Source organism: Osmerus mordax, chromosome 7 (genome assembly GCF_038355195.1).
Source record: "Osmerus mordax isolate fOsmMor3 chromosome 7, fOsmMor3.pri, whole genome shotgun sequence".
In the NCBI taxonomy this organism is placed as follows: domain Eukaryota; kingdom Metazoa; phylum Chordata; class Actinopteri; order Osmeriformes; family Osmeridae; genus Osmerus; species Osmerus mordax.
Window position 1 is genome coordinate 7,205,027 of NC_090056.1, and position 19,758 is coordinate 7,224,784.

General features: G+C 49.0%; 1 protein-coding gene across 1 annotated transcript in view; it reads right to left on the reverse strand.

The window, feature by feature from the left end:
• Nucleotides 1-19,758, reverse strand: part of lrp1ab (low density lipoprotein receptor-related protein 1Ab) — an 82,303-nt gene that overhangs the window by 44,306 nt on the left and 18,239 nt on the right. Inside the window, exons 3-12 of the mRNA XM_067239669.1 lie at nucleotides 16,597-16,734; nucleotides 10,701-10,820; nucleotides 10,232-10,360; nucleotides 9,409-9,669; nucleotides 3,360-3,522; nucleotides 2,671-2,893; nucleotides 1,131-1,320; nucleotides 780-923; nucleotides 327-563; nucleotides 25-205 (exon numbers count right to left, since the gene is read on the reverse strand). Coding sequence (XP_067095770.1) covers nucleotides 25-205; nucleotides 327-563; nucleotides 780-923; nucleotides 1,131-1,320; nucleotides 2,671-2,893; nucleotides 3,360-3,522; nucleotides 9,409-9,669; nucleotides 10,232-10,360; nucleotides 10,701-10,820; nucleotides 16,597-16,734 — 1,786 coding nt within the window. The remainder of the gene's footprint in view (nucleotides 1-24; nucleotides 206-326; nucleotides 564-779; nucleotides 924-1,130; nucleotides 1,321-2,670; nucleotides 2,894-3,359; nucleotides 3,523-9,408; nucleotides 9,670-10,231; nucleotides 10,361-10,700; nucleotides 10,821-16,596; nucleotides 16,735-19,758) is intronic.

A 19,758-nucleotide genomic window follows, 5' to 3' on the forward strand; every position in this document is an offset into this window, starting at 1 on the left:
CCCATCCCCTGTCCTCAGTGTTACCCATGTTGTGGGTCCACCACGATGGCGCGGGGGTGGGTCATCTTGCCCTCGATGAGGGTCTTGTGCGTCTGGGAGGCCTTCCCCAGCCGGGCCACGCTGATGGTCTTCTTGGGCCCGTCCTCCGTCCAGTACAGGTTCCCCCCCATCCAGTCCACCGCGATGCCCTCCACCGTGTGAATACCTTGGGGGGGGGGGGCAGGGCAATGGGCAACATCGTCGATATTGACTACTGCACATTGCATAGGGTTAACCCTAACCCATGTAACGCATATCCTATTGACAGGGGCAGCCCTGTGCCTCACCCTCCTTCAGGATGGTGTCTCTCTCCGTGCCGTCGATCTTCTGCCGGCCGATGATGTAGTTGGTGGAGTCGGCGAAGTAGATGAACTCGCTGGCGGCGTGGAAGTCCAGCGCCCGGGGGTTCATCAGGTTCTCGATGGGGATCATGTACTCGTCGGTCACCTTGGCGTTCATGTCCATGCCCCGGATGATGCCAGGGCGCCCCTTCCCGTAGAGCAGGAACAGCTCGTGGTCGGGTTCTGTGGACGGAGGGGAGGGTCGTCGCCATGGTCGCATGGTAATTGGAGTTTCAATCAATCTGCCAATTCGTTATTTATCCTTTCTGTCATCATCCTCGTTATCATCATGGATACATCTCTGGGCACCTGCAGGGGCTTATGAGCGGCACACTCAGGACGCGCATGTGTGTGTGCATGCGTGTGTGCATGCGTGTAGGGGTACTGTGTGGTACTCACTCTTGCAGGTCTTGCCGTCGCTGCCCAGGCTGAACCCGGAGCGACAGCGGCAGGTGCGGCTCTTGTGGCTGTTGCCCAGGAGACAGATGTCTGAGCAGCCTCCAGCCTTGCCAAACTGGTCTGTGGCACAGGCGTGGCTCCTCACTGGGAGGGGGGGAGAGGGGGAGGAGGGGAGGAGGGACATGGGGGCATGAACATTGCAGCATAACACCCCATCAACAGGGACATAGTCCCTGTCCCAAAACCAGGATGCACCAAGAATGAACTGCAATTCATACAGTGGTGAATGGTGCTAATCCTGTGTTCCGGCTGTGCTAGAGGGCTCTCCTGGTGGGTGTGTCAGGTGGGTACCTGAGGGCTGGCATCTCTGGTGGTACACGTGCAGGGCACCGCCCCTATCCAGGCGTGTCAACACGTGGAAGTCGGAGCTGTTGAAGCGGTTGACCCGGACCACGCTGGTCTTGATGTTGAGGTTCCCCTCGTCAGAGTTGGTGGAGTACAGGTAGTTCTCGAACACAGTCAGACCGTACAGGTGCTCAATCTGTCAAAGAAAGATCAAACCTATTTAAACAACATTTTAACCATATAATAACAGTTGCAGGTGGTATGACAGTTGGATTGTCTTTATTAAGTCACAGCTGCTGTGTCAGACAGGCGCTTGAAATTAACTGTACAATAATACATTTACATGTATGCTTTCATTTTAATATGAGTGGAGCACTCCATGCATTTTATATTAGCTGCTACTAAGTTGTGTTTCTGTTAGCAAGAATGATTAAAAGCTCATCATGTAGTCTCTCTCTCTCGCTCGCTCTCTCTGGACGACAAGCTTCCCCTCGAACATTCATCATCATCAAACCAAATTGTCCCCATCATCTAAATCATCACTACATTATCAAACTTAACATGATTGGCCAGCAGGAGAAAAAGGGAGGGTGAGAGACAAAGAGTGTGTGTGTATGTGAGATAGAGAGAGAAAGAAAGAGGAAGAGAGAAGGGGAGAGACAAAGAGAGAAATATAAAGAGAGAGAGAGAGGGAGGGAGAAATAGAGAGAGAGAGAGAGAGAGAGAGAGAGAGGGAGAGACAGAGAGAAAGAGAGAAAGAGAAAGAGAGAGAAAAATAGACAGAGAGAGGGGGGGAGAGAGAGAGAGAGAGAGACAGAGAGAAATATAAAGAGAGAAAGAGAAATAGACAGAGCGAGGGAGAGAGAGAGAGAGAGAGAGAGAGAGAGAGAGAGAGAGAGAGAGGGGGAGAGAAATAGACAGAGAGAAAGAGAAATAGAGAGAGATATAGAAAAAGAGAGGGAGAGGACTGAAAGCGTTTTGGCTAGCTTCATCATCTCCCAGCTTAACTGGGTTTTGTTTTACAAGGCACCGGTCGCTTTAACAAAGCTCCTTGGACTGTCAGCGACAAACAGCCGTGGGTTTGTTCATCATCCCCTCAGCCAGTACAAACACACACACACACTTTGTGTGCTTGATTGAATTAAGATCATTATTGCGCTATAGGCAGCTAGCTTAATATGTTTTAAAAGGGGACAAGCCAGAAACATCAAACTGTTTAATGATATCAATCAAGGCTATAAATGGGGGGTTTGAAACACTCCCGCGGGGGAGTTGAGCTGGCTGTTGAAACACACAGAAGGACAGTATTGACTATATAGAGTGTTATTAGTAAGGGAACACATCATTCAGCTAGGAGTTTGACACTGAGTGGAGCTGGTGAGTGGTTCCGGTGCTTCAGAAAGGGGGAACACTAAGATATTGGTTCTGGTAGGGCGAGAGACAAGCAAAGACTTGGAGCACATTTCCCTCTCTTCCTTCAAGATAAGCATGCGAGTGCCCAAGCTCCAGTGCACTATGAAGCCCGCTCTGACAGAGCCCTCCTCACCATTAAGCCCTGGATGATGGTGTGTCTGTTCTTGCCCTCGTAGTCCACCACCTCGATGTAGTCCAGGTAGGCATCGGCCCAGTAGACCAGCTTGTTGACCAGGTCCAGGGTGACACCGTGGGGGAACACGATCTTGGTGTCGACCAGCTTGGTGCGGTTCTGGCCGTCCATGTCACAGCGCTCCACCTTGGGAGCGTGTCCGTAGTCGGTGAAAAACACCTTCCTGGGACGGGAGAAGGAGACAGAGGGAGCGTGTCGCAGACGACAGAGAGATAGAATAAAGGGGAGAGGTGAGTGATTTGACGGACGGGGGGAAGTGAAAGAAGCTGATTGGGTCTGGTGGAAATGATTGGGTTGTGCTGAGAGGTGCGAAACGATGAACACGTTTGTCACCGCGGGCACGTTTTCGGACAAATTGAGAAGTGACCCTTTGGAAAAAGGGAACGGTACACGGGGTGTCGGTGTGTCATCGTTTAAATCGTGGGGAAGCGCGCGGGCGGTGTGCGTGCGCGCGTGTCAACCAATCGGTTTGGTCTCAAAAAGGAAATGTCACGAGAGCTCCGGGTCAATCACCTCCTCACTCGCATCCGTCCTCTCTACTCTGCTCCTAGGAACACTACATAGCCTTCTCGGAAACCTAAGAGCGGGCTCGACTCTCCGCTCGTTACTTTGTGTGACCCGGTGCTCACCCCATGGTGGGGTCCAGGGCGATGCCTTTGGGGCTGTAGAGCTCCTGGTCCAGCAGGGTCACGCACGTCTGCCCGTCCTTGTTGCACACAAACAACCGGTCGTCCACGTCATCCACAAAGTAGAAGTTTCCGGTGAGCCAGTCGATAGCCATCTGCTCCACATCTGCCGACAAGGGAGAGAGGGGGGGAGACAGTGAGTGTGTGATAGTGTGTGTGTGTGTGTGTGTATGTAAGAGAAAGTGAGAGAAGAAAGGCATATTGAGATAGACAGAGGAAGAAGGAGAGGGTGAGTATGAAAGTGAGAAAGAAAGAGAGAAAGAAAGAAAGGAAGAACAGAGAGTGAAAGAACAAGGGCAGTGTAATTGATGAGTTCCTGTCAGTGCTGTTACAGTATGACCATTCTAGGGGGAGTTGTCCATCACTGGCTTCACACAGGTTTGATTAAGGAGAGAGAGGGAGACGGATGGAGCGATGGAAGGTTGAAGGATGGAGGGATGGAGGAGTGGGGGAGTGAGCGATGGCTGTCTCTGAGGTGAATCCTCAATCAGAAATGCTGCAGCAACATGAACCCTTTCAACTCGTGTCGGGAATTCTGAAACCTTGTCTGAAACATTTAATGACAAAAAATCTCCCATTTCAAGATGAGGTCTCATTTTCACAGCGTCTGAAACTCTTAGGTTATTATTGAGGTCACTCAACTGAGTTTGAACAAATCTAGGGGCTTCGTTACGAGGGAGGCTTACTGCAACCACAACACAATCCTCATAGTGAAAAACGGAGAACAGTGTGACCGAGCACCGGCGTTCTGGCCTTTGACATGCTAATGGTGTTAATATTGGACACTGCCAAAGCCTCTCTCTCTTTCTCTCCCATCCTCCCCTCCTTCCCCCTCTGACTTCCGCCCTGCGCTCCAACAATGGCTGTCTATATCTGAGAGCGGAGAGGGGGGGGTGGGGGGCTCGTGGTGCGGGTGGGAGGTCTGGGACAGGGCTGGGGAAGGGTGACAGGAGGGCCCAGCTGTGGGAGGGTGGTAGGAGGCGGGAAGGGAGGGGGGGGGGCACCAACTCCCATGCTGCCTTGTGTTGAAACAGCTGCCATCATGCTTCTCGCAAACTGTGGCTCAGAACACACTGCATCTCACTCACACACACTCAAGCGTGCATCCATGCACACTTAAAGGCTGATTCACAGCCACAGTTCCAGTTCAATTTCCAGGTTGTTCTGAGATTGGGAAACTATGCTCCTCCTGCTAGCGTGACTGCTGGAGTCCCCCCCCCACACACACACACACACAGCTGAAGTACCGTTAACTCTGCCACTCATACACAGAGAAAGGGAGGGAGAGAGAGACAGAGGAAGGAGAGGGACAAAAAAGAGGGACACGTAGACACATACACAGAGAGAGAGAGAGAGAGAGAGAGAGAGAGAGAGAGAGAGAGAGAGAGAGAGAGAGAGAGAGAGAGAGAGAGAGAGAGAGAGAGAGAGAGAGAGAGAGAGCAGCAGAAACAGAGAGGTGGACAAGCAGACAGAGAGAGAGGGAGACAGATACATCTGGGTCTGATGTATCCTCTGGTCTCCAGATGGAACCAGTGCTTTGTTGCTGAAACACAAGGAGTCCTGAGGTGTGTGGCTATGTGTGTGCGAGTGGGCATGTGGGCGTGTGTGTGAAAGTGTTTGTGTGCTTGTGAAAGAACACCAGGGTGTGTTTGTTTGCATGCAGCAATTGTGGTACAGGGAGAAACACTGGGACACTGAAACAACAGAGGTGAGTAATTAATACCCAGTTGCACCACTCTAACAGCTCCTACCGGTCCAGAAAGCTTTATATCCCAAACATGACGCTTTTTGGTGCCACTCCAAGTGGAAATCAATCATTGACTAACACCCTGTGGTTTTGGCATATTGCTCCTCATGTTCTGAGGGAGGTAACCGTAAATATAGGATCTCGTAAAAATTTGCCCCGGAGGAGGGTAGAGAACACATGAGAAGGAGAGGAGAACCGACCCTTCTCTGCTGACTGTTCCACTAGGCCTACACAACTCCTCGGTCTGGTTTCTGAGAAAGGAGCGAGGTGGACGTTTGTTTGTGTGTGTGTGTGTGTAGCTGGGTTCAGAAGTGGTAGTGATACTCCCATTGGTATCATTTTTAATCCATAGCCCACCACTAAACTTTCCCAGCTGCTTGTCAGACGGAGAACAAAAAGGAGTGGAGAAATTGTGTGTGTTTGTGTGTGTGTGTGCACATGAAGGTGGGAAACAGAGAAAGGGAGAGAGAGAGAGAGAGAGAGAGTGAGAGAGAGCGAGAGAAAGTGTGTTGCACAATCCATTGACTCAGATAGAAAAATAAAAACTCCTCGTCTTCTCTTTGAACTCATTTTCGTTTTCTCGTAAATGGAAAGCAAGCTTGCTGGGAAATGCTAAATAAGCTCCGCCCCTTATGTCCCCCCCTTCCAGGACCTTTGGCACTTCCTGCCCTCAACACCCACCTTAGGCTGCCAGGAAGAAACAGTCTTGATGGCCAATACACACACACAAACACTGAGGGTTATAAATAAACGCACAAATACACACACGTATCACACTCAAACTCACACTCACCCACGGACAGGCCTCATTCCCCTACAAACAGGTGACACCTATTCCCTCAACACAGGCACCTTTCTCTAGCTCCTTTGACAGTGGCGCAGTTCAGCCCGAGACTAAGTGGCACCCAAGGACCTGTGTTCCATCAGCCTCCATCCCCTGCGGTCAATGGCTGAATTGTATCTTTGTATGTGTACTGGTCAGTTATGGCCTGTGCACATGCATAGCCTTCACACTTAGGTTCACATACACTAAAAGACCCTTACGACCTCTGTCTCTCGAGAGTCTTATCGTCGACTATTCCAGGTTTCTGGACTGTGGTATGGCCTTCCACAGGGGAAGGCATGAGAAGGTGGCCAACTGACAGCCCTGGGTAAGTTGACAGGCCAGCAAGCAGGAAACACACCATGAAGATTCAGAGGTTTAGAAACCCTGCTGCTCAGGGACGATCCCAATGTGCTGTGCTGTGCGTGTGCGCGCTTGTGCGTTGCGGTCCAGACCATCAGGACCCTGACAAACCACATCTGGAGCACTCATATACTCAGAACGTGTGCACTCACACATATATATACACCCAAGCACACATTTATACACACATAAATCACTAAAAAAACCACTGTGTGAAACCAGGGTCCTTCCCTAGATCTATACATAGCAACGGGCAGGAGTGTGCCCTGCTAATGTGGCTAAAACAAGGAAGGGTGTGTGTAACGGTGAGTGTGTAAATACAAACTACCGACTCAATAGTTACATTTGTTGATCATTACCTAGTTGATCTGTAGCGGGAGCCTTCATACAAAGTCTCACCCTTGACCCATATGAAAAATCTGTGGACCTACATCAGTGTGACGGTTCTCTCTTTCTAATAGGGTTCAGACCATCTGTGCGAGGTCACGATCTCAGACCCTTTAGACCCATAAACTCCCCTGTCATTCCAGCTTCTCTTCTGAGTCTGCCTTAATGCCACGAATACATAAATTAGTAGGTTACAAGGTTACAATGTGTAGAGTACAGAAATCAGAGTGCTGGCACTCAAGAGAGCAGGTAGTATGTGGGTCAAAGGGGCAGGGTAAGGTGTGTGTGTGTGTGTGGGGGGGTGGGGGTGCGGGGGTGGGGGTGGGGGGGTGTGTGTGATGACTGCAGAGTAGCCTGACAGAACTGTACCGGAGCGAGGAATTATGTGATCGTGTCGCTGACATTCACTGGCAAATAAATGTAAATACCATCTGCATTACCACTGCAGCAGGGAACTGCACACATGCACACGCACACACCATGCTCACCTCAACACAGACTCCCTCAGCTGTTGTTCCAGCATTTCTATTCTGTTCCATGTCTCTTCCTCCCTTCCTCTATCCTCCCTCCTTCCCTCTATCCTCCCTCCTTCCCTCTATCCTCCCTCCTTCCCTCTATCCTCCATCCCTCCCTCTATCCTCCATCCCTCCCTCTATCCATTACATTACATTTACATTTAGTCATTTAGCAGACGCTCTTATCCAGAGCGACTTACAGTAAGTACAGGGACATTCCCCCGAGGCAAGTAGGGTGAAGTGCCTTGCCCAAGGACACAACGTCAGTCGGCATGACCGGGAATCGAACTGGCAACCTTCGGATTACTAGCCCGATTCCCTCACCACTCAGCCAACAGACTCCCTATCCTCCCTCCCTCTATCCTCCCTCCTTCCCTCTATCCTCCCTCCCTCTATCCTCCATCCCTCCCTCTATCCTCCCTCCCTCTATCCTCCCTCCTTCCCTCTATCCTCCCTCCCTCCCTCTATTCTCCATCCCTCCCTCTATCCTCCATCCCTCCCTCTATCCTCCCTCCCTCTATCCTCCCTCCTCCCTCCCTCCTCCCTCCCTCCCTCCTCCCTCCTCCCTCCTCCCTCCTCCCTCCTCCCTCCTTCCTCCTCCCTCCCTCCCTCCCAGCACCTCTTTTCCTCAGCTCTTTTCTCTCCACCTTGCGTTACTGGTTCACCTCATGGAAGGCTGCTTTTCAAAGCTGAGTTGGGAAGACTAACAGGGCCGAATTGCGAAAGTCAGACAATACTGACAGCCATACATTGGCAAACAATACCTTTACATTGACTGTTTGCACTACCCTCTGGGTTCCAGCAAAGCTGATTATATCAGACTCATTCGATGAGATGATGACATGAGTTGAGGCATGTACGAGGTAGGTCATGAACTGTCACATTCTAAGCCGACACCCAAATCAGAGCTTGTTTTCTTCATGTCTGGATTTTCTGTGACTAATACTCACATCTTGAACATACACCAGGGGACAAATGATATTGATCCTTTAAAAAAATATATATATATATCATATGTCCAGATACTGACAGGCACACAGATTCACCTTCTAGGATAAAAAATCAGGCACACACACACGCCTGTTGTTTTGTCTATGTTCCTGATCACTCTTCTCAGAGTATCAGCCAGACAGACAAAAACAAACATTGTCAGACGGTACATCCAGCTGTATATCACGTGTACATCGAATATGAGAGAGAGAGAGAGAGAGAGAGAGAGAGAGAGAGAGAGAGAGAGAGAGAGAGAGAGAGAGAGAGAGAGAGAGAGAGAGAGAGAGAGAGAGAGAGAGAGGAGTAGAGCCAGTAGAGAGGGGGTGGGCTGAGTAAAGGGGAATGCCAGGATTTCCCAAGAGAAATGAAGGTATCAGTTACTGCAGAGCCTGTGGCTATGAGGACATTAGTACTGCAGGCCAGAAATGTCCCATGTCATCATTTATCAGGGTGGGGCAGTAGCACATCCTAGCCCAGAACACGGTGGGAGGATTTACAGAAAAGCATCCTGGGAAAAGAATCCATCACAAACGGCCATCATCCAATCCTAGTAATGATAAGTGAGTCCATCTATATGGGGAAGGCGGTTGGATCTGGTCCAAGCCGTTTACAAGGGAAGTGTGGTCGGTGAAAATAGTAAATAAATAAAGTAACACTTGTAAACACACAGTGAATACACTGTTCTGCACTGCACGCTGTGGTGGGTATATCAGGCCCGGTGCCGTGTGCGTGTCAACACATCTTGCCAGCTACAAGACTGCGGGCATAAACTTTTATCGGTATCATATTATGGAACGTCAGCGCGACAAACCGCCGCCCCCCCCTCCCTCCCCTCCCCTCGCATAGGATGATTTAGAGGGCTGTCAGGGGCACCCTTGTTCTTTAACAGTTACCTTTAGAGGATTTCTGCTGGGCACAGCAGCTCGTGGACGTCTTCATTTCTGCTGCGCCCAGCAGCTTTCTGCTGCGGGACACTGAGGTTGCGTCACGCCTTCGTTCACATTACAACCCCCCCCCCCCCCCCCCCGCCCACCCGCCGGAACAACAGCTGAATCTTAATGTGACATGATGGGGAACGTTTATCCACCGTAAAACGAGGGGAATAATACAGGCCACACAAACAAACATGGCAGCTGCCTAATGGAACAAACAAAACTCAACACCCACGGTGCAGGCTGAGGGAGATGTTGATGGTCCGCACGTCCGTCACCGTCTTCAGGTCGGGGATGCTGGCGCACTTGAGCTGGGTGGCGGCGGGTGTGTCGCCCAGGGTGACCCAGCACACCATCTCCTCGGCGTAGACGAAGTCCATGGCCATGGTCTGCTTGGTCTCGATGGCGGGCAGCCGGGAGGGGGCGCCCGACAGGGAGGTGCAGCGGATGTCGTGGAGGTTGACGATCAGGAGCATGGGGAGGCGGCCCACTGGGACTGGGGGACAGACGGAGGGAGGGGGGGGAGGGAGGGAGGGAGGGAAGGGTGCATTTGGAGAGACGAGAGTGAGACAGCATTACAGGGAGATGGGTCACACATCCACACCTGAACCCCCCTCCCCCCCCCCCCGGCCCTTTTTAATTCAATTGTTACAGCATGAGAGAAAGTGTCACACCATGCAAATCTGATTAGACCAATGGAATACAGCATGACAAGCTTTCAGATACGGACGGAGATATGGGGAAGGACAGCATGAGGGATTTGACCTAGGGTCTAGCTCAGGTCTAACACTCATGCTATACATGCAAGAGTGTTATTGGGAAAAAGTGGTGTGTGCATGTTTGTGCGTGTGCGTGTGTGTATGTCTCAAAAATCGAGCTTGCACTTCTGTCTGCGTGAATACCTCGATGTACAGCTTCCTGTATGTTGGAGGGTGTTTATGCCTGCCTGCCTCCCTCAATGTCTGCCTGCCTGCTTGTCTGTGTGTCTGCCTGCCTCCCTCAATGTCTGCCTGCCTGCTTGTCTGTGTGTCTGCCTGCCTCTCAGAGGGCTCCCCTACCATTCTTGGCCTTGCAGGAGCGGTTGTCCGGCTGCAGCAGGTAGCCCTCCACACAGCTGCACCTGTGCGAGCCCTCAGTGTTGGCGCACGACTGGCTGCACGTCCCGTACACGCTGCACTCGTTGAAGTCTGTGGAGATGACAACATGCAGTACACACACACTGTCATTCAACTGTGGATCTGCTGGCGTCACCTGACTCATGCCCTCTCATCCGAGGACGCGTACAAAGCCAGGTATCTGCCTGGTTAGTTAGCTGCCTGGTCAATTAGTAAATGAGCTAACGTGGAAGCTAATCTGTCCATCTCCACTAGAATGATGTGACCATTAGATTAAGTTTCGGGTTTATAAGTATTACATAACCACCTAATCTCTTTAAATGTTTGGGAGCATGGTGTATTTAGATACTGAACTTTGAACTTTGTGGTGAAACGTGTAACTTTAAGCCTAGCCTAGCCTAGCACCCCTCACCTTGGCATGCCCTGCCGTCCGCGGCGACCTCGTAGCCGGAGCTGCAGTAGCACTTGGGTCCGTCATGCGTCACAGAGCAGTTGCCATGGCAGCCGTGGGTGGCACAGTCCGGCGCGCCTTCTGGAAGTCAGACAGGAGAGAGACGAGAGTCTGTACAGATGCAATATGAGATTCCGAGAGGGAGGATGTCTAGACAGAAACAAACAAATATGGTGGGCCTGTAAAGCCTCCACACAGCGTTCTGGGTCATCAGGCTGGTCTACAGGGAGGGAAGACCCTAAAGAAATGGAGGAAGGCGGGTGTGGGGGGAGAGGGATGGCCAAAAGTAAAAAGCGAATAGTTAATGAATCGCTTCCAATCGTGAGAGAATGGAGAACAAGCTTGTTTGCATATCTGCTTTCAGACTCTTATCTTAATCCCAGCACTATCTTCCCACAGTTACATTCAAACCTGATTTCCACAGTGTGTGTCCATGTGTGTCGAGGCATATCTGAGCGGGTTTGTGTGTCTAAGCGTAAATGTGTGGGTCTGTCTGAGGGTGTCTGTGTGGGTGTCCTAGCATGTTTGTGTCTGTGAGTCTGAGGCTCTGAGCTTGTGTGTGTGTGTGTGTGTGTGTGTGTGTGTGTGTGTGTGTATTAGTAAGCATGTATGGGTGTGTCAGTCTGAAGCTCTGAGTCCGTGTGTGGGTGTCTAAGCATGTCTGTGTGTGTATGTGTGCATGTCTTAGCGTGTATGTGTGTGTATGGCAGAAGCTCTGAGTGTGTGTGTGTGTGTGCATGTCTAAGCGTGTGTGTGTGTGTGTTTATGTGTCTGTGGACCGACAGTGCCATAAGAGGTGATTTGGATGCAGAGACAGATAGAGGGTCTATCTTCTCCTCAGAGGTCACTCAAGGACACAGTCTGCTGGCACAGAACACAAGTAGGACAGATGCACCACCTCAGGATGGACACCAGATGGGATGGTGCTTTTTACTGCAACATTTCAGCAAAGACTGACAATAGATTGATGACAGGCTGTATACACTGAATGCAGTGTTGACGTGTTGGTGTCTTGAATGTATTACCTGAAGTATTACCTGTCTGACATTGACATGATTCGGTATGCATAAAGTTTACATGATAACACTGATAAGACCAACATAGAACAGAACACGCTGTGAGAAATGTAATCAAAGCATCAAAACAGCCTATTCATACTACTGGAAGATATCTAAGATGGAAAATTCCCAGTCTTTCCAACATGGTCCAAATGAGTGTCATCCTTCAAAAGTTCCACAGCTGTCACAAAGTACACTGACATTTACACGCAAACAAGCCAACACACACACACACACACCCTGAGGATGTTAAGGGTTGCATTAGCTTCGTCGATTGTGGCCAGAGAAGAGTGGACCCAGAGAAGGACCCTCCTCCTGAAGCCTGTGGCTTTCTGGGTCACAATGTCCCTTTGTGTGTGTCGGCTCCGAAGAGGAAGAGCCTCGTCACACACAGTGGCGTATCAAATCCCTTCACTCACTCACACACACATATACACACGGCACATGGCACAGCCATCCTAATGCCGACTGGCACACAAGCTCAGGCTCAGAACAAGACAACATTCCTCTCCAGGAGAGGAGAGGTCTGGGCTGAGCCAACAGGTCTCACACTGAGACAATGTCGCTGCTGCTCGTGGGACACCTGCCAACAAGTCCAAACACACTGCGAGTGTATCATGGTTGAAGACAAATAGAATTAGAATGATGTTAACTGTGCCTTTTGGTCCTATTTTGAACCTCACACACACACACACACACACACACACACAGAAGGCCGATGCTGTTGGAGGTTGTCCAAAGCGAGATGCGGAGGAAACGTGTGAAAGTTGGATGTTTCCTCCAACAGTCCTGGGGCACTGTGTCCTTACATCAGTGTTTGATCTGCCCAGCCATGAGCAGGGTGGTGTGGAGGTGGGGCCTGGCCCATGCACCACACTGAGCTCTCATTAGACCTCTCATTTACACCATTATAACTGAAAAATCACACAATATTTCAGTCACGTTTTCTGTCAATGTCTTCTGTCCATTCCCATGCACGTATATCAACACACTTGATTGAGAACAAGGGGTTGTCAGATTACAGACACGAGGACAACAATCATGCGTCCAATTACAAACTGTGGTACACAAGTGGTACTTAAACAGTGAGGAAGCTCTCTGTGTCTAGGGTCGAGACATTCCTAAACCACTGTCTGGCAACAAGTCTGGACATGTCCGTGTTCAGCAGCCGTGAGTAATAGCAGCATGCCTTTTCCTATAGGACTACATAATACAGTAGTAGTGATTGATATAGGACTACATTATCCAGAGCAGTGTTTGATATAGGACTATATTACCTGAGATATATTTGATTTGGGACTACTTACCCATGCCAGTAATTGATTTAGGACTATATTACCCAGCAGCCTGTCCTATTCTTCAACATTGTTCAAAAATTTATTACATTCATACATTAAAATAATAACAATGCATAGAAACTCCAATTACCACCATGCTCTGCCACCTACTTGGATGTATTTACAACCAAACCAAGGAAATATATCACTGCCCTCCGTAACAAGGACGAGTCTAAAACTCTGCAGTCTCAACCATTCAGTTAGTGCAAAATAGCTTCAAGATGTGTTCCTTCTACTGATCTACTGAACAGGCTATGATATGATGTTGACAGAATATTCTGTATGGATAGCATGGAGCATTTACAGGGAGCAAGGGTATAGTGTATACAGTAGTTAGCTGTGATAAATCAGACTACAGGAAGGTAACAACATGCAAGTGTCTGCCTGTGTATGTTTGTGTGTGTGTGTGCGTGTGCGCGTGTGCCTGCCTGCTTGTGTGTGTATGTGTGCCTGCCTGTTTGTGTGTGTGTCTGTGTGTGCCTGCCTGCTTGTGTATGTGTGTGTGTGTGTGTGTGTGTGTGTGTGTGTGTGCCTGCCTGCCTGCCTGCCTGCCTGTTCGTGTGTGTGTCTGTGTGTGTGTGTGTGTGTGTGCCTGCCTGCCTGCCTGTTCGTGTGTGTGTCTGTGTGTGCCTGCCTGCTTGTGTGTGTGTGTGTGTGTGTGTCTGCATGCCTGTGTACGTGTGAACGAGCGGGCAGTGTGTTCGCATCCAGGCAGCTGTTTGCAGTCCCAGTTGAGTCGAAAGAGGGGACAAAGTAACCGTGAGCAAACAAGCCTAGCAGACACCAGGTTGGAGAGCAAACAGGGGCTAACGCTGAGCCAAACACTGGCAGCATGCTGCTGCTAGCTAAACTGATAGTACACACACACACAGGCCCACACACACACACACAGTGTATGTATCAAAAACATATACACAGATGCCACATTCATACCCTGACCCCAAACACACATTAAAATCCAGACACTTACAAACACACATATATAAACCCATGTGTACTGCCATTACGGCACTCAAGACATGTTCCAGTCCAGTCAGCACTAAACACAGACTCCCCTGCTTTTCTACAAGCAATATAGAGCATGACATTGATCCTCTATCACTCTCTTGAAGTGCATTCCAGAAATAGATAGATACAGATAAATGGATAGATATTGTATTCATCCCCCAGGGGAAATTGATGATTAATGACCAATAGCCAAATAACAGTGCTGCGTTTGAAAGTTCCTGGCTGATTCCATGAAACAATACGTGCCATAAAACAGGTCCTGATAGCATGACCATAAAGACAGTCAATACAGTAATTTGGGTCAATAACTCTCCTTGTGTTTGTGGATGGCGAGATAGCCAGGCTTACTTTGCCCCGCACTGAAAAAGCCCTTACACTTCTGAGAGGTTGGGACTGTGACAGTAAGGAAAGAGATGAGAGCTCAAGATTGGAGCGCTCGGTCACCCTGACTTAGTTATTCCTCTCCATCAATCTGCCACTTGGAGTGGAGTATGCTGGGGTGGTCTCTCCCCCTGAACAGGTCCATTGACCCTGAGGGGGCAGGGGGAGGAGGCGGAGCGAGGTAGGGGAACACATGCTCCCCTTGAGCCTGGGGACCTGCTGAAGAGACCTTCTATTCCACCTCAGGTGTTTGCGGTGGCTTTGGAGAACAAACGTGTCATTCAGCCGTTGCTGAGGAGGTCAAACCTCTACTCTGGCCTGTCAGAGCCTGAGACAGAAGACTGCACGCAGCTTCCCTGTTTGGGAGCAGGGCGACGATGAAAAGCTAACAAATTAGCCACACGTTCATTCAGTCAGGCTCCATAGATCACATCAGCCAGGCAGTTAGCAAGCTAAAGCTAACCCAGTACCAGACTTGACACCATATAGAGGCCACAGGCAGGCCGACCTAGGCCAAACTCTGGCTATTCTCCACTCGCACAAACCACGCAACCTCCCACATCCCAGCCCATATATTGTGTGCGCCAGGGGAATTTATTGTAGTATGATAGAATCTTTTCCTGACTAACATGCCTCCTGTCCTTCCTTCCCCGACTCCTCCAGTCAACAACTTTGGCATAATTATTTGGACACACAATATGACAAAGTCTGCTTTCAGACATCAGTAGAGTGTGTGTGTTTGTATGGGGTGTGTGGGTGTGTGTGTAGGAGCGTTTGCACAACCCTGCAGTTTGTTAAGGCAAACACTGGAATGCTTGTGAAATGACAGAAGCAAAAGGGGGACCTTGAAGGTTTGGCTATACTGTTGCTGTGTTTGTGTGTGTGTGAGAGGGAGAGTTAGTATGTATGGGCGTGTGTATGTGTGTGTGTGTGTTTGTGAGTATATGTATGAGTGTGCGTGCTTAGTCTAGGGACAGCTGGGTCTGTGTACTTGGTGACAGGCGGAGAGTGTGTGTCATCCCAACGTGACTTCATTAGCATTGTGTAAAGTCCACCATGATTTAATCCAATTGGCCCTCTCTATGCCTATGCCCTACAATGCTACGGATTTGTCATTATCAAGACAAATAAACAGTTATCTGTGTGTGGTGTATAGGTATGGTGGGGCGCTTGTTTGTGTTCTTGGTAAAGTCTGAGTCATGCCGTTTGGTCACTAACCAGAACTTGTTCCAGGACTTTGGCCACATGAATCTGGCCTTACAGAAAGGGGTGGTTGTCAATATTTGTTTTCACAATACACGTTAGAATATACCAGATTCTGGGAAAGTACTTTAAACTAACTCAGTTGCTAACAGCGGACCAACATATCAATGTTCTACCAACTGGCAGGGTGGAGAGATTGGCAGATGGTAGTTGATGCACACACTTGGGCAGATTCCTCTCAACTCCAGTCAAAATTCCACCCATCATTTCATCTGAACAGGCACAACATGGGCCAGCTATTTTTAGGGGTCTGCTTTTTAAACCTGCTTACAATGAAACACCTTCCCTACTCTTTTGTCCACGTCTACGAGACTTCATGGACTCACTGTGTCCTCCTCTATCCCACCCTGATTAATATCAGCCGTTTGATGGGATTCTCTCCTGGCTTAACGGGGATGAATGCTCAACTTGCTAGCATCAGAATAGCCTGGCTGGCTTGATTGATAGATTAATGACTTTCTCTCCGGGAGAGAAGAGAGTCATTGTGATAATGGGGGCCAGCTCATTACAGTGGCTGATGGGACCATGTATTGGCGAGAGATTGCAGTTGGGGTGAGCAGACAAAAGGGGCAAGAAAAAAGAAAGAGGGAAGACAGAGAGTGAAAGAGAGAGAGAGAGCACTTACAGACTGCTGAGGGAAAGGGCAATCTTCTGGCCCAAAGTGGCACGAAGGGTTGGAGAGAATGAGTTTGGTTGTGTGATGTTTAAGCAGTGTGGACGTGTTTGTTGTGTAAGTGACTAGGCAAAGAGTAAAGGAGACCTTGTGTGCTTGAGTGTGTGTGAGGGAGGGCGTGTTTAAGTGTGTTCTACCTCGGCAGAAGGCCCCTTCATCCCAGCCGTCGTTGCAGTCGAGGACTCCGTCACACACCTTGCTCATGGGGATACACTGATCCATGTCCAGGCAGCCATATTCATTGGCCGGGCACTGGGACACTCGGTTATGTGGACCTGGAAAAGAAGACATCAAAACATACACCTTTGAACTTTGCGCCCAAATCTCGAGAACATCGACATCCTTCATACGCTCACATGGTCAAAACTGCAAAACGTTACAAGAGGAACTTGTAAACGGTTGGACAAGCCATCATTCAAGACTTGAATTCAATTGTGATTGTATCTGAAAATCTGTTTATTCTTCGTAGCTTGGAATAGATTTTACACATCCAGAAAACAAACTCGAATCCACGACAGTCAAAAAGGGTTTCTTCAGCCTATTTTATTGGTACATTTCAAGACAAATTCAAACTAAAATGAAAGATGAAAGCATCACTGAGTACATAAGCCAAGTGTTGGGACATTTTCCATCTCTAATGTGGGAGTCTAGTATTCTGTGTTATCTGGCATGCTAGGCTCCAGCCTGGTGACTTGTTGTTCAGGGAGGGTGCTGGGCAGAGCGTCAGGGTATGAAAGATTTGAGTTCCCAGAAGAGGGAGTGACTACACTCTGCCCCTCTCGTCTCTAATCTAACAGGTCTTTGTGTTGCTCCTGAACCAAGTAGGGGGTGGCCTTACTGTAGAAGCTGGCCAAGAGATCTTGCTCCACCACAACAACATGCAGGCACACATACACCCGCATATTTACACAGACACACGCATAGGATGTGTGTAACATGTGCAGTAGACACAATATTGCAAAGCAACTTTTAGCAGGACCACTGAGAATGTTGTGGACCAGATGCAGGAATCGCAGAATCTAGAGTAGGGCTGTCTATCGCAGAAAAAGCATCCATATTTCTCCTCCGTGTCAAACAGAACAGAAAGCCCTCATCTCTCTCTTTCTCCTTTCCTTCCTTCCTTTCTCTCTCTCTTCTCTCTGCCCACGCTACTAAGCAAACTGTTTGTCTTGGCTGTTTTTCTTCTTCCTCCTCCTCCTTCCCTCCTTCCATAACATCTGCTGACCCATTTTAGAAAAATACAAGAGAGAATGAAGTTCACCTCCTGCACAGGAAAGAGATCTGCATGACTGTGGTGTCCACTGCCAGCTAGCTGAGACCTGATGAGCGTGGCCTGACAGAGCCAGGGCTGGCTTACAGAGGGCTGGCCACCTCGGCTTTTCCCTGTCTTTATCAGTTTATCTGTCTGTTATTTATCTGTTATTTATCTGTCTTTGTAATCTACTGGCACTTTGGATTGGATTTGAAATTCTCCTTCAAAGCCAAAGATGAAACTAAAACTCTCATGAAAGCAATTGTCTCTTAGATGGGACAAGATTAAGATTCTCTTAGACAGTATAGATTGTGGAAACCAGACATATATATTTTTACAATGTTTTCATCCTGGAATAACAACTTAAATAACATTAGCTTTGGAGTGTATAGCCAGGTTACAGCACATTTCATTAAAAGCACATGAGATATCTTTAATATTTTTTTTTTCTTCATGTGAAGTTCAGCAAAACCAGATGTGGAACTGTTACAGTAGAGCAGTGTGATGAGAAGGTGGAAATCTCAGAAGCCATGATGGCCACTGGCACAGCACAAACACACCCGGCAGTCACCCTCAAGCACTCTACCATCCCTGGGCCTTAACCTGTCTGGTAGATGACCTGCACATACCTTGCACTGCTGACAGCCCCTGATAAGGGACGACAAGTACAGCTCTAGGCAGAAACCCTGTCGTTTTCCAAGGCAGCTTGCTCTAACCAGAGCATTGAAAAGAAGTGAACTTGTGTGTGGAATACACCTGGAGCAGAGCTCGAACAGCAGCTATTCTCTCTTCAGGGCCTACTGACAAATTACTAACAGCCCTCCCACTGACTCCCTACTCTAAGCTGCTGCGCTTAACATTCAATAAACTCTGGACAAGAGGGCTTTGACCATAACTGGGCCACGGCACACAGACATTCTGTAGAGCAAGGGGAAACCTGAGGGGAGTTACTTTATGACAATATTGCCTCATTGTTTTTGACTGACATCAACGCAGTGCTGCTGTTTGTAAGCTTGGGCATGAGACAGTGCAGCATGTGCGTTTCTGTGCGTTTCCCTGAGTCGAATTCAAGTGAAAAAGAGTCTGCAGGCTGCATGGCTGAGATGCCCCTGCTCCTGAAGGAGACAGTGACACAGACAGGCTGTCAGAACGCCAACCTTTCCATTCCACATTCTCTAGCTCCACACGCCACAGGAAAACAACACACAGCACCAAAACACACAAAGGAACTAGGGGCCACGGTGGAATCAGAAGCTCCAGCACTCAGGTCAACACAACTAGTCGGAACAACTGAAGTGAAGGGATGATGTCTGGGAAGTTGTTGGAGGTCGTGATGTGACCCAGACAGCCGGACACAGGCAGGCTGCTTCCTTCCTCGTCTGGGAGTTGCGTCATGTGTGCAGCCGGAGACACCCCCAGCAACACTTCTGCAATCTCTCTCTTCCACAAACTAACACAGTCACACAAGCGCTTGACGCACATGCCTTACACTCCCACACACACAGATGTAGACTCATGTTGATGGCCCAGAGTAAGTACAGAAAACATTCTGCCGATGGAAAATGACTCATCTATTATTATATACTCGAATCCATATTCAATTGAAACAATTTGATTTCCTAAGTGTTTGGAGATTTCCCTTCTCCAACTGCCACGTTGGAAAACGAGCTGCAATTACAGAGCAGCAATCAAACAAACATGATAAACGGATCGGGCTTAATGGTTTTTTAATCTCGGCGACGGGGGAACTCATCTTTGAATTCATCTTCAAATAAAACACCAGCGATATGAGCAGAACCACATTACAGTCATTAGGTTCCAGGGTTATTACAGATGGTGGCTGTGACCAGTGAATAATACATATTCTATTCCATGACAATTAATTTCTGTCGAAATTATCCTGTTTCATTTTAATACAGTGCAGGGAGCAAGGGAGCGAACGAGGCAGCTTTGAATACAAAGCCGGGGGGAGAGAGAAAGAACAATGTATGGAGTGTGATGATGGTGGTGTGGAGGGCTTCATGCATGGCGAGAGATGGAAAATTAC